This window comes from Octodon degus, unplaced genomic scaffold (genome assembly GCF_000260255.1).
Source record: "Octodon degus isolate 3935 unplaced genomic scaffold, OctDeg1.0 scaffold00080, whole genome shotgun sequence".
Classification (NCBI taxonomy): Eukaryota; Metazoa; Chordata; class Mammalia; order Rodentia; family Octodontidae; genus Octodon; species Octodon degus.
Genome location: NW_004524656.1, coordinates 4074009 through 4089822, shown reverse-complemented (window position 1 = coordinate 4089822; position 15814 = coordinate 4074009). Strand labels below are relative to the sequence as shown.

Sequence of the window (15814 nt, the reverse complement as noted above, 5' to 3'; positions counted from 1 at the left end):
CAACAAAGTGATCCTAACATACACTAAGATGGTTACAGCATCCCCAGCCCATATAACCTTATGCACTTTTGTATGTGACCTGTCACTGACTGCAGTATCATCATGTGCCACATAAGTGTGTATATAAGTATACACAATGTTACATACACATATGTAGTATATATAAATGTGTGCATATGGGCATATAGATATGTAATAAATTATCTATCTCTCTCTCTCTCTCTCTATCTATCTATCTATCTATCTATCTATCTATCTATCTATCGAATTCCAAGCCAGACAGGCCCTGTTGTTGCATTATACGGTTGTTTCCCGTGAGACCTGGTAGAGTCTGTCTCTCAGCAGAGATCTCTGCAGCATCAACTGGTCCACGGGCAAGTCCTGCTTGGAGCAGAATGTGCTAGCCCACTGTACTGCCACCTTGCCCAGGTTTTGGCCAAGAAGAGAGAGAGTGCTGTTGGCTGTAGTGCCAAGACTGAACGCGAGGAGCCAAAGGCAAGGCTGTTGCCTGGTCATGGATCTCATCACATCTCTTTGGAAGAGAACCTAAGTGACTTAGCTCTGTGTTCACCATAACCAATGAATGGTACATCACTTCAAACTAGCTGAAATCTGACCATCTCCTTCACAAAAAATGGGGAGGAAACCTAAGAGAACAAAGCAAAATAAAGATATTTCACTCATTCTACTTGTTTGTTGGGAACTGGTTTGTTTACAGTGTCTCTTCTCTTGCTTGAAAAAGCAGCCTTAATCTATGCCATCTTTTCAAAGCTCCGGTATCAGGGGAACCAGCTGCGCGCCACACCCACACCACCTATCTCAGGTAAAAATCTTGGCAGAAATCTTGGCTCTCTTCACACTTTCAACAATGTACCTCCTCTTGCTGACATGCCAAGAAAAGGGCTTTTTGTGATTTGTCCATCTCTGACCTGCGAGTGAACAACTAGAGTATACTCACCAACCAGCCTCCTGGCCCAGTGAGCAAAAAAGTCAGACCAGCTTCTCTCTAAGGACAAGATAAATGATCACTCTCAGCGGAAATTCTAGACACTGACGTTGCCACTTTCCATAGCTGGTGCTGCTCACAATGCACTCATTCCAGCAGTAGTCCCGCCTCAACAAGAGTGAAGCATTTAATATGGGTCCAAAAGGTTGTGATACCGATATCCTTGAGTAGGAGGAGAAAAAAGTAAATCAAAGCAGCTAGCAAACCACTAGTAGCTTTCTAAATAGAGAAATTATTTTGTTTCAAGAAATTTAGGTAGATTATCAGATTAAAACCTCAATATATGGACTGGGCAAGAAGAATGCTTCTCTAAATGAGCCTCAGGTTTGATTTAATTTTACTTTATCTGAGCACTCTCAAAAGTAGATATAAAAGGACCACTAAAAATATCATCAGTTTTAGATGAAAATATTTATTTGACATCCACAAACACATGTTATAGGACTCATGTTACTGGTGGAAGAATGAACATATTGTGTAATAATTACTGAATTATACATTGTTGGAGAAACACTGGATGATTTAGGTTAAAAAACCAGTTTCCCATAAACTCTTGTCCATTTTAGGACAACTTACTCAAATCCAGAATTATTTAATTGAATTTGATTTTTATTTTTTGTACAGTCAGAATTTAAATATTTGGTCAAAAAACAAAATTAGAGTCATTTTCTTTTTTTGTGGATGTAATTTTTAAATTCTCAGCGAATTACAACTTTTTTTTTTTTTTGCTGTGTTCAAATTATTTCTTTCTAAATAAATTTCCTTGGAAACACATTAAATGGTAGACTTAGCTGATGCTGTGGCCAATTTTTCTCATTTCATGTTCAAGGTGGCTGGGTGCATCAAACCTGATACGTTTTCCCTTTGTTCACAGTGGCGTTAAACTCTTTACTTACTGCCTTTTCCATCAGAAAGTGGGCTGTTCTTTCTCTGCTCTCCACAAGGGTCATAAGTGGTTGGCCACCTGTGGGGGCGTCCAGGGTGCAGTTGGATGTCCCATTATGAAAAATCCCACTGGATGCTTCCTCTGGATTAGCCTAGAAAAAGCACCGTAGTCTGGCCTGCTGCACTGCAGTATAATAGAAAAAGAAAGGAAAAAACCTAGAAAAGTTTGGAACAGCTTTTAAAAATACTTCATGCATACCTGCAAAAAAATAGAGTAAAGCCTGTGAGCAGACAGAAAAAAAAAAAAGAACAACTTTAGTAGAAAGCCAACTTCATTTAATTGTTGGAGGCAGCAGCTTTGTTTGGAGTTTTAATCCCATGCTGGTGGATGCTAATTCTGTAACATTATACAGTTGCCTTCTTTTGGGTACAAAAGGAGAAGGGGGTTTTCTCTTGTGTTTTTCAGTGCAAAGTGATTCTGATCAGAAAGAATCAAGGTTTCAGCTCCAAGTCCCTGACATTTCCATCTGAATCTACTTTTATTTTTAAGCAGGGGTTGGGGGAAGGTCTAGTTTTTCAGGAAAAAAACCTCTCCACGCAATCCTGAAACTGATCTTTAGATTTACTTTTCCTTAATCAATAGAAAAAAACTTGATTGCAACTCAACACTAGCACAGGACTCTAGCGCAGGACTAACTGAATTTTTGGTTTTAAGAGTGCAGGATTCAGACATCATTTCAGGGATCAGAAGTAATTGGCAGCAAGTTGAGGAGGACTGACATGAATTTTTGTTTCAGTTAAATTTTTCCTGGTTTACCAAGCTTTGGGTTAACATTTGTGACTCAATTCCTCCCGTCTCTACAGAACAGGTTAGTGACATTCTTTTCATAAATACAAATATCTAAATGAATCCTTCCTGCTCTCTGTGCTGTCTCCCTAAGGGCTCATGTCTTCAACTTGCAAGGCACCTGCCTCTGGCTAAAGCTGCGGGTGATCTCTGCTGAAATCCTTGCGCTGTTCTCAGCAATCCTAATATTTAATAAGTGTCTGAAATTTCAATATGTGTGCTTGACAACTGAGGATTTACTTTCAATAAAAGTCTCACCGGATAAATTCATTGAATGCATTGCTTTTTCATGAAGTTTGGCTGAAGAATAATGATAACCTTCAATAATAAGAGGAGAGTTTCTATCTTTAAGATTGTCAGGAACAAATTTCACAGTGCAGCTACTCGCTCTGGCTCTTTACACGGGCGTATGTTGAACTTGGAGTTGTGCGCTTGCATCTCAGCCCTACTGAGTGGCACACACCTAGCACACTCCTAACGGAGAGTAAAGCCACCAGTTGAACTGATTATAGACTAACATGAAAAAAAGTTCATTTTTGTGATGGTCCTTCTCTAATTAACTCGCTGGAACTAATAACTTGCTTCTGTGTTGAGTTCTATTCTTACTGTAATAGCAAACCACAACCTTGGGTGCTTTTTTTTTTATTATCAATGTAGCTATCATTCATTTTGCTATGAAAGAGCAATGGAGAGAGTCTTAGATCCCTTGTGACTCTGGTCAGTAAAGCAAATGGCTCCATGTCATCCAAGAGGTGATCGCAAGCTCCAAATCCTCCTAGCTGTAGGAAGGCATGGTGTTTCAACCAACATTGCTTTGATTGTGAAGGAAAGCCATTGTGCAATTTGGGAGAGACAGGTCTCACAGAGGGCTGAATTTCTGTTCTAGATACAACGGGGACCCAAACCTTTGGAGTTGGGTCCTAGTTTTCAGTGCTCTGTCAGATGCAGAGTAGATACTTTTTATTTCCTCCATGCCCTCTCACACCGAGCCTATAAATGCATGATCTCATTGAATTTCCAGACCAGCTTCTTCTGAGGGTCGGATTTGTTCATGAAGTCTTGAACTTAAGAGGACCTGCTCGCCTTCAAGGAATGTCAGCATGACTTAAAACTATTGATGTTGTGTTGTGAATTTGTTCTATGATGGTTGTGATGTGTCTTGGGATTTGCCACCAAACACACCTGGTGTTCTATTTACTCTGGCAAGCTGGGGATTTTTTTTCTTTTTCTTTTTAAAATTCCAGGATGAATTATTCATCATTACTTAGAATTTGGGTCTCTTTCATCTTCGCACTTGTACGGCACCAAGGTGAGTACTACAGAATTCCATAAAGCTCTTGATTAGCATGCTCTTGAATTTATAAAGAGACATTTTTGTTGGAACTATAATTGTAAAGGCAGGTGTACATGTGTCTACAGATACAACAAGAAAAAATGTAAATTCTGTTGTCAAGGGTAAAATACATTAACTTTGAATGGTATTCATTTCTCACTTTTTCTTATTTAACTTGGAACACAATTTGTATATCTCAAAAAAGTTCTTCAAGGTGATGCAAACTATTTCTGTTAAAATACATAGAATAGCTCTGTGTGTGTGTTCCATGGATTATCAATGTTTTCCATTAAGGCTTTAAGTGTACATTAGAGACTTGAAATAATATATTTATTTTAGCCAAAAATTAGAAAGTTAGAGCAACATTGATGTTGCTCCATTGTGTATCATTGATCTATGTCATAGACCCAAAATCTAAAACTGTAAGTGAAATAAGACAATGCTCCCTCATAAGGAAAGAAGTGATTCCTTCCTCCTCCATTGTAGCATTTTCCTGGGGAAAAGAAAAGCCTCATGTATTTCTTTTTACTGTCATATTTGGATTTGAGACAAGGAAAATGGGGCTATCCCGATAGGTTTAAAACTTTTATGGCTAAAATGCTATAGCATCTTTGTTTTTCTGGTTTGTTTGTCAAGTTCAGTTGGCACGTGGTTATAAGTCTGAGATGAATAGCTTTATAAATCCTAATGGTTTTCCAAGGCTGGGTGAAATTAAACAGTTATAATATATAATAATAATGTAATAATTGTAGCATGAAAACCCCACAATAACCCCACTGATTCCAACCGCCTACTCTTACTTCAAAAAAAATACAATTTCCTTGGTGAAAGAAGAAATCCTAGAAGCATGTTTGTTTGAAATTTCAAGCACAGAGCAAGCATAGGCAGGGATTTTCTTTCTTTTACTAATTCTGATAACATTGACAAGCCATGTTGTCACCAGTTACACACACACACACACACACACACACACACACACACACTTCTGAAATGGAAATTACTATAGTTTAAGCCTATTCCCTTTTATCAAGCATCCCTTTTATTCAATAAGTATTTCAGTATTTATAATATTAGATATTTTTATTATTTGAGTTAAGGTTGAGAACTTTTAACAGTCTATATTATCCTGTACAAAATAACAAACTTTTCATGAACAATCATTAAGAGGAAAACTGTATAACTTCCCTTATGTTTGGGGTCGACAGAGAATTTGGGCACACTTTTCGTGGTCATGATTTTCTGTCTCTACCATGAAGGATTACAGGTTTTTTATTCCTTAAGTAGATTGGCCAAAGCTACCCAAAACACCAATAAACTTTTCCCTGAAAATAATTATGATTTAATATGATGTTGTGCTCCTAAAAGTTCTCCGTGAAGGATAAATCCATGACTATTTGCTGCTCTTAATTCAAGGAAATCTATAACCCTTCAAATTTAATAAGTATCTGTGTTTAAAGGTATAGCAGAGACTACCATGAAAAAGTAAAGTTCCTAGCTTCTAGGATTTTGGATTTTGTTGCTACTACATGTACAAGAATGTTAGAAGACCCCTTTTCAACTACTGACTATAGCATAAAATCCAGACAATGGCTGTGAAAGCAGTTAGTGCCTCTTATGGGTTAAGACTTGGTCAGCTTTCTAGAAACTTCTAGGGCCTGGGAAACAATGCATGTACTATACACTAATGACCACGATAGTTTTTCCTGCTCTCCTCTGATGTTAACCATCAGAAAGAGATCAGTTCTCTGGGCAGGCAGATCTCTTCCTGCTCTCAAGTCCAGAGTTAGAGGGCTGGTGCTTTGCCTTGTGTTGTCCCTTGTGTTGCAGATGGCTCACTGACCACACTCTGCATGCTCCTTTCCAGGAGCTGTTGTCTGCTCACCAAAAGGTGCCCAGAGGGCAGGGCAGCCTTTGGCCAGTGGCTCCCTTCCTATTGTCCTCTGGGCTCTATCAGTGCAGATAGGGGACTTTCCCAGAGAAGGCTGAAGGGAGAGCAGGCGCTTGCCTCCTGATGGCCTGGAGCAGGCGCCTCAGATGCTAAGGCTAGAAGCCTGGAATGGATCTGCTACTGCCCCCTGAAAAACTCCAATTTTAAAGGGATTAAAAGATTATCTATTTTTGTTGAAGAAACAAAAGAACAGAAGCAGACAAAAGTAAAATACTTGCAATGAAGATTATTTTATTGATGTGATCAGACCTGGTTTTCAGGAAAGTAGACCCTGAGGGGAATTGACTCATTTCTCTTGCTAAACTGAACCACACATTGCAAGAGTTTGGCTGGGAAACTTTTAAGAAGTAAGGCAGGCATGTAGGGAGGTGGTGACACTGTCACAGCGGGGGCCTGTGAGTGCTGTGTGATGATTCTCACCTTTGACCAGAAGGACAAGGGAGAACCCTGTGCCTCCTCTCCAGAGAGATCTTCTCGAGGGCTCAGCGTCCCTGGGCCTGGAGGATCCCATTTCAACCTTTTGTGAACGGGAGCTGGGCAGAAAGCCTCTTGGGGCTGGCCCTCAATCAAGGTCATTCTCAGGCCAGTTATACAAACCCTCTCCTACCACTTTTGTCCTGGTTCCAACTCTTGTTTATTTCCTTCTGGGCTCTGATATCTTTTCCTATTGTGTAGCAGGAGGGAGGAGACTCTTCTCAGAAAAAGACATAATAGTAGGATAGTAGAATTCTTGGGCTGGGAGTTCTGCAGCCACAGCCACCTTCTCTCCACTCTGCTGTCTAGTTAAGAGGCAAGCCCTTCCCTACCTGCCAGACCTGGAGGCTGCCTCTCAGTACTGAGAGAGCTGAGGCAGCAGTGATGTCACAGCCTTCTGGCCACTTGTCACCATTACTGGCTCCAAAATGCAAGGGGGCATAGGAACGAAGGAGGAAGGGCTTTATTCCTAGGAAAAATGGTATCACTCTCCCGCTCCCTCTCCTGGAGGCAGAAGATGGTGTTCACTACCTGACTTGGATGTAGGATTAGAGGTCAGGTCATCTGGCCTGTCTTGAGCTTGTAAACCGACCTCAGAGAAGCTGGTTTTACTAGCTGGGAGGGAAGCGGCTTGCAAACAGAGGAGGGAGCTGCTGTCCATCTAACCACTGTCTCTCTCAACAGCTCAGCCCAGGGAGCTCATGTATCCATTTTGGCAGAATGACACCAAAACCCCCAAAGTAGACGACGGAAGCTCATCTGAGATTAAGTTGGCCATCCCCGTGTTCTTCTTTGGCATTCCTTACCGCACTGTCTATGTAAGTGGAGAACTAGCCCCAGTGTTGCTCTGCGGCTCTCCCTTTTGTTTATCATTAAGGAAAGCGTTTTCAATATGCTCTTCCGGGGCTTCAGGAATAGATTTACTGGCAGCCAAAATGACAAGTTTTGAAATTTCATGAGCTGATAGGTTTTATGATTAAGAAAGTCAAAGGTATATTTAATGGCTAATGTTCATAGGAGAGGAGTATACAGGGCAATAAATTGCTTTTGTGGGTGATTAAGCACGGAAGTGAAGCAGAGGCCCCAATGCTGTGAGCATTATTTCTGCTACTCGACAAGATAAAAAGATACAATGAACCACAATAGGAGCAATATCATTTTTCTTTCCCTTCTGGGGGTGTGAAAAGTTTAGGCATCTGCTGTCCTTAGGCTTCCTACCAATTTGCAGCAGAGTTGGCCCAGAGTGGATGGGTAATCAGCTATTGTATCAAAGTTGTTTGCAGAACTGGCCACTTCTGTGGGTCTGTAGCTATGCAGAGGGCCGCGCTCTCATACCTGCACTAAGAAAGTATTCCTTTGGCTGTCAGGCTCCCCTAGGTACTTCATTCCTCGGGTTTTGTTTTTGTTATTATCATTGGGTTGGCTACCAGTGAGACCTTCACATTAAGAGGAGGGTTTAGAGCAGCTGAGCCTCTGTTTATCTGTGGGCTTAAAGGGCCGAGGGAGGCATGTGTGGGTCACACTGCATCCCTTCCTCCTCTGTATCGTGGGGACATACATGAGGCTCTGGGCATCTCCATCTCTGGCCACCTCCACATCTGAGACCTCTGCGTCCCCCGCTCCCAATGTGTAATGCAGGGCTGATTCCCATTAGAACATGGCTTCCTCTTCCATCACCTAACCAGCGGTTATCACCTAATTAGCTGCCCCTGAGCTGGTGGCATCAACATCACCTGGCCACTCCAGCAACGCTGTTTCTTGTGCCCCACATCTATGTACTGAGTGAGAAACTCTGGGAGAGGAGCCTGGCATTCCAGTTTAGTGAGCCTTGCAGGTGGTTATGATGCCCACAAAATTTTCAGACTCTCTGATCTTAACCAGAGAACATAATCAAAACACATGTGAGCCATCATGAGCTTTCTTGGGAGTCTGTGTGTTTTAATTACAGCTGTTAGCAAAGCCATCGCTCAGGCAGCCTGAAGTGCCTCTTCTGCTGTCCACACAGGAAGGGCGCCCCGTCTGGGTTTGTTATCGACGACTGTACTGACCTGATTTTGGAGCTAAGAGGGGAGTGCAAAGCTTTCATGCTCCAAGGCTCAGCCACCCAGGCCTCTAGAACAAATGTATTTAGTTACGTGCCTCTTTCTCTTTTGCTGCACAGTGTGACATGAAGTCTGAAGAATTCTTGCCCTTACAGAAGGGTAGATCAGTTTGGGCAGACTTATCCATGAGTACATTTTTCCTTAAGTTCCTACCACTTGAGCAGTACAATCTCTTGCAAGTCTCTGGGTTGTTCCTCGTTATGTAAAGACAATAGCCCTTACTGTATCTCTAGCCTGGTCTCCACCTTCCTTCCCAGACCCCACACCCTTTCCTCTAAGGCCTGCCATTAGCCACCAACCTATGGGACTTGGTCCTTGTTGGTGTCTGTGATACAACTTATTTGTAGGAACATAACAACTGGAACATAGAAAAAAAATTTCTCTATCCCCAATTTTTTTTTATCTAGAAATTTTGAAAATTACTATCATAGACATTTGTGCAACTAAAGCCATGTACATACAAGCTACCAGGTTAAATCAGTTCATCTCAGACTCAGGGACAGGCTGGATTGCTTATAGGTCCTATTAGAACAGAGGAGACATACCGGCTTGTGATCTGCAGAAAGGTTTTCCAAGCTTACTAAGCCATTTCTAAGTCATAAAGAAATCACCACAATCTAATTATTTATACTTACTGTACAATATAAAGGTACTCATGGCTCAGTTTTTATGCACTGATTGCACAAAGAAGCTATCAGGTTATAAGAGCCAGAGTGGAACTGGGCATGTGTAGATCTTCTCCTTGTTCTGAGTACAGGAGTGGTTGTGACATCAATAGAAGTCTCATCCACAGGAGGATACGGTTCATCCTGAGCTCTGAGTTCGCTGAAGGAACGTTTGCCCTTTCTCTGACACTCCTCCTTTTTCATCAATAGGAATCAAAGTCTAATATTAAGCTCCTCAATTTTCAAATTTAACTTTGCTTCTTTGTTTTCCTTTTTATTTTGTGTCTGTGACTCAGAATTTGTCTTTATAGTCTGCACTGCCTCAGGCTGGCCCAGTGCACATTTACACACACACACACACACACACACACACACACACACACACACACAGCCCAATGGCATTTGGTAAGTTCCAATAGAGATAGGATAGAGAACATGAAAATGAGACTGATGTAATGATAAGAAACGAAGTTGACAACAAATTGAAAGTGAAAGAAAACCAATGAGTGTGTCTAAAAGTAAATGAACCTCCTCATTTGAACAATGGGAGCTGGTATGTGGGGGCTCTAAATCAGCAGTTCAAAATGTATTTTGGCTCGTATGGCTAGGCAAATGTCTGTCTTGGTTTGTAACTCTAACATCGTCCTGGTTTCAGATCCACTGTGCAAACCTCTTCTATTTTTTAGGTCAATAACAATGGTGTTGTTTCCTTCAATGTGCTAGTGAGCCAGTTCACCCCTGAGTCCTTTCCCCTGACCGATGGGAGGGCCTTCATCGCCCCCTTTTGGGCAGATGTGCACAATGGGATTCGAGGCGAGATCTATTACAGAGAGACCATGGATCCTGTCATCTTGAAAAGAGCCACCAAAGACGTCAGGAAGTACTTCAAAGACATGGCAACCTTCTCTGCCACCTGGGTGTTCATCGTGACGTGGGAGGAAGTGACGTTTTATGGAGGCAGCAGCACCACACCTGTAATAATTCCTATTTCCCTCTTTGCACTTCATACCTTCACTTCTAGTTCTTGTCTAGCTTCACTACCATGAAGGACTCTAATTGGTAGAGCTGAGAAATGTCACTTTGCTTGAGTTGAACTAATGGGTCTTGCCACCCTCATTCCAGGAAACAGAGGGAAATATCAGAGCAAACCAGTCCAGTCAGCTGTAATATTTCACATGATGCGTCAGCCATCACAATTCATTACAAATGTCTGAAAAGAACCCTTCACCAATGTTCTCACAGTAGCTAGCATTCCTGTTTTACAAGAGAGCATTTGAAGCACAGAGCCCTTTCTGGAGCATGTATTTTAGGGACCCAGGGAGGGTCTCCCAGGTCTTTTTCTCTGGCCAGAGACACAAAAGATTTTCTCTGTCAATAATCTTTTGATCCCCTCCATAAAATCTGGTAGAAAAGGAAAAGTAGGGTAGTGGATTGGGCACCAATGACCTAGCTCATTGATTATGTTATGAGTTTTTTCTATTATGACCAAGACTGAAGTTATTCATATCTGATGTTAATTAGAGTGGGCAGTTAAAGCGTTACATGAATAAAGTTTCAACATCTGCTCTGAAATCCCAAATGAGCAGTCAAATAAAAGTCAAATAAGAAAGATTATCACTGGCATTATCATACAGATAATCAACTTTCTACATAAAGGGACAGACTGCAATTTTCACAAAAGCCTACTGCTTGTTTGGGTGCCTATGACAGTAGAGATTTTGGAAGTAGCAGACGCATGCATCTTCAAATGTGCAATTCCCCAGTAAGCAAAGACACTCAAAAACCTGCCCTCCACTTTCTTAGGATTATTTCTAATTCCATCTGTTTCCCCAAATCCTTGGCAGTGAGTCAGTGGTTTAGGAGTGGAACAGAAAGAGTGAGAGAGGTGAAAAAGTGCTGCTCTTGCAACTCGTGTCTACAATGCGATGAGCACAATGTGTTTTAGCGCTTCCAGCCCAGAACATCTTGAAGCATTTTATCACTAAGAGGTACCGCAGAACAGAAAGACCCAAGTTTAAACAGTGGATGCATTGGCTTGAAATAACCTCTAAAGAAGCATACATTTCCCTCTGTCATGTTATGGATCACTAACGACTCTTCAGGTGATGTTTTATGTCCTTTAAGCCTCATATCTTACAGAGTTAGAACACAGAATGCCAGCAATCAATAAATTTTAGTGTCAGTGATGGAAAAAGAGAGGAAATGTCTATCAAGTGCTGACCACCATTTTTTTTTTCAAAAATCTTCCACTGGCAATAAAAATGGCAAGATAATTTAGATACTTTCTGATTTGTACTTTGGAGTGAATTTCTGGATTAGGTGAGATCTCTTTTTCTGGGAGGATGAATGAAGAAACTAAGTGCTTTGAGCTCCTTGGAGAAAAACAAAAACAAACAAAAAAAGATATTCTCTAGAGCTGCAGAAGCGTTCATCCATCCCTGCCTCTGAAATGGGCTCCACCTTCTCCACAGGAAAATATCATGTGGCCAGCTGCACTTTGAGCTTGCGATCCTGTAGAGCACTGTGGAACCCAACAAATGGGGGAGGAAGGAGGGAAAATCAGTAGGTATTAAGGCCCCCTATGTGCTCGGCACTATAAGAGGCTACATTTTGGTTATCCTTTAACCTACTCAAAAATCCCCACACATATGTACTATCCTTACTTTTAAGGTGAAATAATTTGCCCAAGTGACAGAAGAGAGATTTGAGCCTCCCATGAGACAGAGCAGGGGCACATAGGAGAGTCTATTGGTTGAATCTTGAATGATTTCCTCAGCACCTCCTCCTTCCAAGTGTCATGGGAAAGTGTTGGAAGCAAAAAGTACTTTTCAAGAAGTGAAAAATAAGGCTTTACAAAAAAAAAAAAAATCCAAAGAACCCTTAAATTGAGAGTGGAAGAAATGTGCACCCATAGGGGTGTGTGAGGGCTATCAAGGGTGTTCTCAGGCATGCACGGGTACATGGGTGTCATGGGCAGCTGTGGGGATCATGGGGGTGGCTTGTTGGTCTGGGGTGACTGATGGGTGGCACACAGGTTGTTCTCAAGAGCTGCTTGGACCAAAGATATTTCCAACTTTATTTTGGGATGAGGACTTTACTTCTGAAGAATCCTGGTGTGAAAGATGGTCCGGTGTTAGTCCTTAAGTGACCCTGACTTTGCACCCATTTCTTGAAGCCGACCCCTCTAGAGACCTTATTATAGCAATCTGGAGCTTGTTCCCCTCTCATCTGTGTCCCACTTTCCTCTTTTGTTGGATGGGGCCAGAGAATGAAGGCATATAGCTAGGCAATTCTATCATTCACCCCATCGGCTGCGGCAGGCACAGAGCTGGAGGAGAAAATTCTCCTCTACAAAAAGGGCTTTTCTTTACCTGCACCTTGCCCCTCCCTGGGACCTTCTAGAACGGGAAGGTTCCGGGCCTCCAAGATCTTCTCGCCCAGTTTGATTACACAGGATAGGGATTTGGGTCTTCCTCTGCATTGAACAGAACGTTAACTGGGGTGGCTTCAGGCAGCTGGGGAAAAGGTTGCGTTTGAATGGAGAAAGGTTAATGTGGCCTCTCCTGTTGGTTCTGTTTTTATTTGCATTTCCTAAAAATGGGTCCAAGGGGTGAAGAATAGGGAAGAGAAGGAGCAAAGAAAGGGCAGTTTGTGACAGTGTGGTTCTGAGAACTGTTGTCAAGGCTTGATTGAATTTGCGTAACACCTCTGTCCTGAAAAGTTTAAAATTAAGACACTGTATTGTGACAGTGCACTAGGGGAGAGACTAGGATCTCCAGCCTAAGTCCCACTTGCTGTGGCTGGGCCACTGTGAAATTTCCAGCAACACATTTCCTTTAGTCCTCTGCTTTCTGAGCTATTGATAAGATGAGAACAGGCCAAAAACGTAGCCAGTCTGAGCTACAAATGAGCACCGAGAACTTTACAGATAGAAAGTAATACATAAATGCTCTATTAGAGGGGCAATTTCTTCCCACAAAGTGCTTTTTAAAAAATCACTTTCCAACTTCCATTTTAAAAAGGGGAGGCATCTTGTCAAGATTAAGCAGTGTTTTCCTGGAATGAAGAGAACGCAATGCAGTGGACCCTTTTAATTGTACTGCCCAGCCTTGGCCCACTTTTCCTCCCCTCCGGCCCCACCCGCCCTGCCGTGGGCCCAGGTATTGGTGTCCCCTTCCTTGGCATCACGCTTTCCTATAGTTTATTCTCATGCTGCCATCTATAGGTGCAGCCGTAGCAGCACAAGCTCTGACTCCTGTCTGGTCCAAGAGGAGTTGTGTGCGGGGCGCTGAGTCAGACTCTAAGTTTTCCCAAGCGATTTCTCTTTTAGAGGCCTACTCCCATGTCTTGCTTTTCCCATCAGAGATGAGAATGAATTCAGAGAGAGGGCAGGTTATGAGGCCTGTGCTGCACATGTGGGTTGGGAGGCTGCTACTGGGGCAGGGACCTATCGGGAGTGGGAGTCCTGAGCCCATCCTATCCCACCATGTAGGTGAACACCTTCCAGGCTGTGCTGGTGTCTGATGGTTCCTACACATTCACTCTCTTCAATTACTATGAAATCAACTGGACCACTGGGACAGCGAGCGGCGGTGACCCCCTGACAGGTCTGGGAGGAGTGATGGCACAGGTAGGTGATTCTCCAAGTCATCCTCCCTACTTGCGTCCCTCAGCACCCTGGAAGAGCCCTGACCATAGCTTTTATTGAGAGAAGGGTGACCCAGCTTGCAGGTGGACTGAGGCTGGTCTTGCCTGTCTCTGATTTCTTGACTCAGCTGGGGGATGAAAGAGACAAACACTTTCCTTGGGACTCTGGGAAAATCAGTCTCTTTTTCTGATTTTGTTTCTTCCTTTTTTTTTTTTTTTTTTTTTTTTTTTTTTTTTTTTTGAGATATAATCTCCTTATGCAGCCCAGGCTGGCCTTGAACTAGTGATCCTCCAGCCCAGTCTCTCAAGTAATGGATTGCAAGTGTGTGCCACCACCCCTGGCAAAAGGGGATCTTTTGATTCCAGATGAGCTGGATTCTGAAACAAGGCAGTCGGGTCAGCTGCCCAATGGGGTGATGAGTGTGCTCAAAAGTCTTATCTTCCGTTTGTGCTCCAGGCAGGATTTAATGGTGGAAACCTCACCAATTTCTTCAGCCTCCCAGGGTCCAGAACTCCTGAAATTGTGAATATTCAAGAAACCACAAATGTCAACGTTCCTGGCCGCTGGGCGTTTAAAGTTGATGGGAAGGAAATTGACCCAGCCAATGGCTGTACCTCCAGGGGTAAAGTATTCCTTTTCTCTGTCGCCAAGCAGGGTTTGTTTAGTTTAGATTGACAGGCAAGCTTTGCAGCCACGGGGGCGGACTTGTTCCTGATGCCTTACTCTTTTGACATCTCTCAGCTGGGTAATGGAGATCAAGGTAATTTTAGCACGCACATTCATCACCCCGGGAGCTGAAACTCTGCACTTGCTGTACTGCAGCTTTCGAAGCCCTTGCCTGCAGTGTGAATGTAGCTCAGAACCACTACAAAGTGGACCAGGATCTTGAGGAGTTCTCAGCCAGCCAGCCAGCCAGCCAGAAGGGAGACCTCCTGTTTAACATTATTTTTGTTGTTGTTTCTGTCCTCCTCTTTAGTTTTTTCTTCTCTCCTTACTCTTGTTCTGCCATCTGCACTTTGTAGATCCACAGGAGTGGGTGATCTTGGAGCGTTGCCAAGTCCCTACAAGGGTAAATCAGTACTTCCTAGTAGGATTAGAAAGAAAGGAGGAAAAAAGTAGCACAGTCTTAAGGGCAACTTCTCCTAAAATCCTCCCCGCAGCCACAAAACATGCAGGAATTTGGAGAAAAATCAAAGCTAGCTTTAGGTCTCTGAACAGCTCCAGGTCTCTGTAGCTGAATTTCAGTGGGTTTCCTTCATACTGGTATCCAAGGTTTGGAGCCTTCTCTGAACTATCAAGACCCTTTTGAGTGTGCAAAATAGCTCTGGACTCTCACAGGAACATCCCCATTTATAGATTCCTGCCTCTTATGTGTTCAAAGTGTAGTATTCAGAAAACAGGACTTCTGTTATTAATTCTGCTTCCAGGATAGAGGTTATCCCAACTAACAGCAAAGAATCACCTGTCCCCCTCTCCATTTCTTCAACTATCCCTACCCATCCACCCATTCATCTACCCACTGACTTATCTACCTGTTCATCCACTTGTCTACCCATATGCTTACCTACCCATCTGATCCATCCACCGTCCCATTCATCCATTCATCCATCCATTCACCCTTCCATGCAGCCACCTACCCACACATCTCCACCCACATCCCTCTGCCTACACATTTGCCCATTAAGCCATCCAACCAGCCATTACACCTTTCCAAGGATCATTTTGAGAGCTGCCGTGACGCGCCAGTCATGCCATTAGGTGCCCAAGGTGAAGGGCCTGTAGTCTCCCAGGACATTACTGTGATAGAAAAGAGGGCCACAGGAACAAACGTAACACAGTGTGGATGCATTGTGGTAGACACAAGTGCCAGGTACTATGGAAACAGAGAGGAAGACCTTGTGCAAAG

The 15814-nt window shown here is 42.9% G+C and overlaps 1 protein-coding gene across 1 annotated transcript in view; it reads left to right on the top strand.

Moving 5' to 3' along the window:
• Positions 1 to 2487: 2487 nt before the first annotated feature.
• Tecta (tectorin alpha) overlaps positions 2488 to 15814 on the top strand; it is a 73977-nt gene continuing 60650 nt past the window's right edge. The window contains exons 1-6 of the mRNA XM_004636399.2: positions 2488 to 2760; positions 3983 to 4047; positions 7178 to 7311; positions 9947 to 10234; positions 13753 to 13890; positions 14365 to 14530. Coding sequence (XP_004636456.1) covers positions 3984 to 4047; positions 7178 to 7311; positions 9947 to 10234; positions 13753 to 13890; positions 14365 to 14530 — 790 coding nt within the window. The 5' untranslated portion in view covers positions 2488 to 2760; position 3983. The remainder of the gene's footprint in view (positions 2761 to 3982; positions 4048 to 7177; positions 7312 to 9946; positions 10235 to 13752; positions 13891 to 14364; positions 14531 to 15814) is intronic.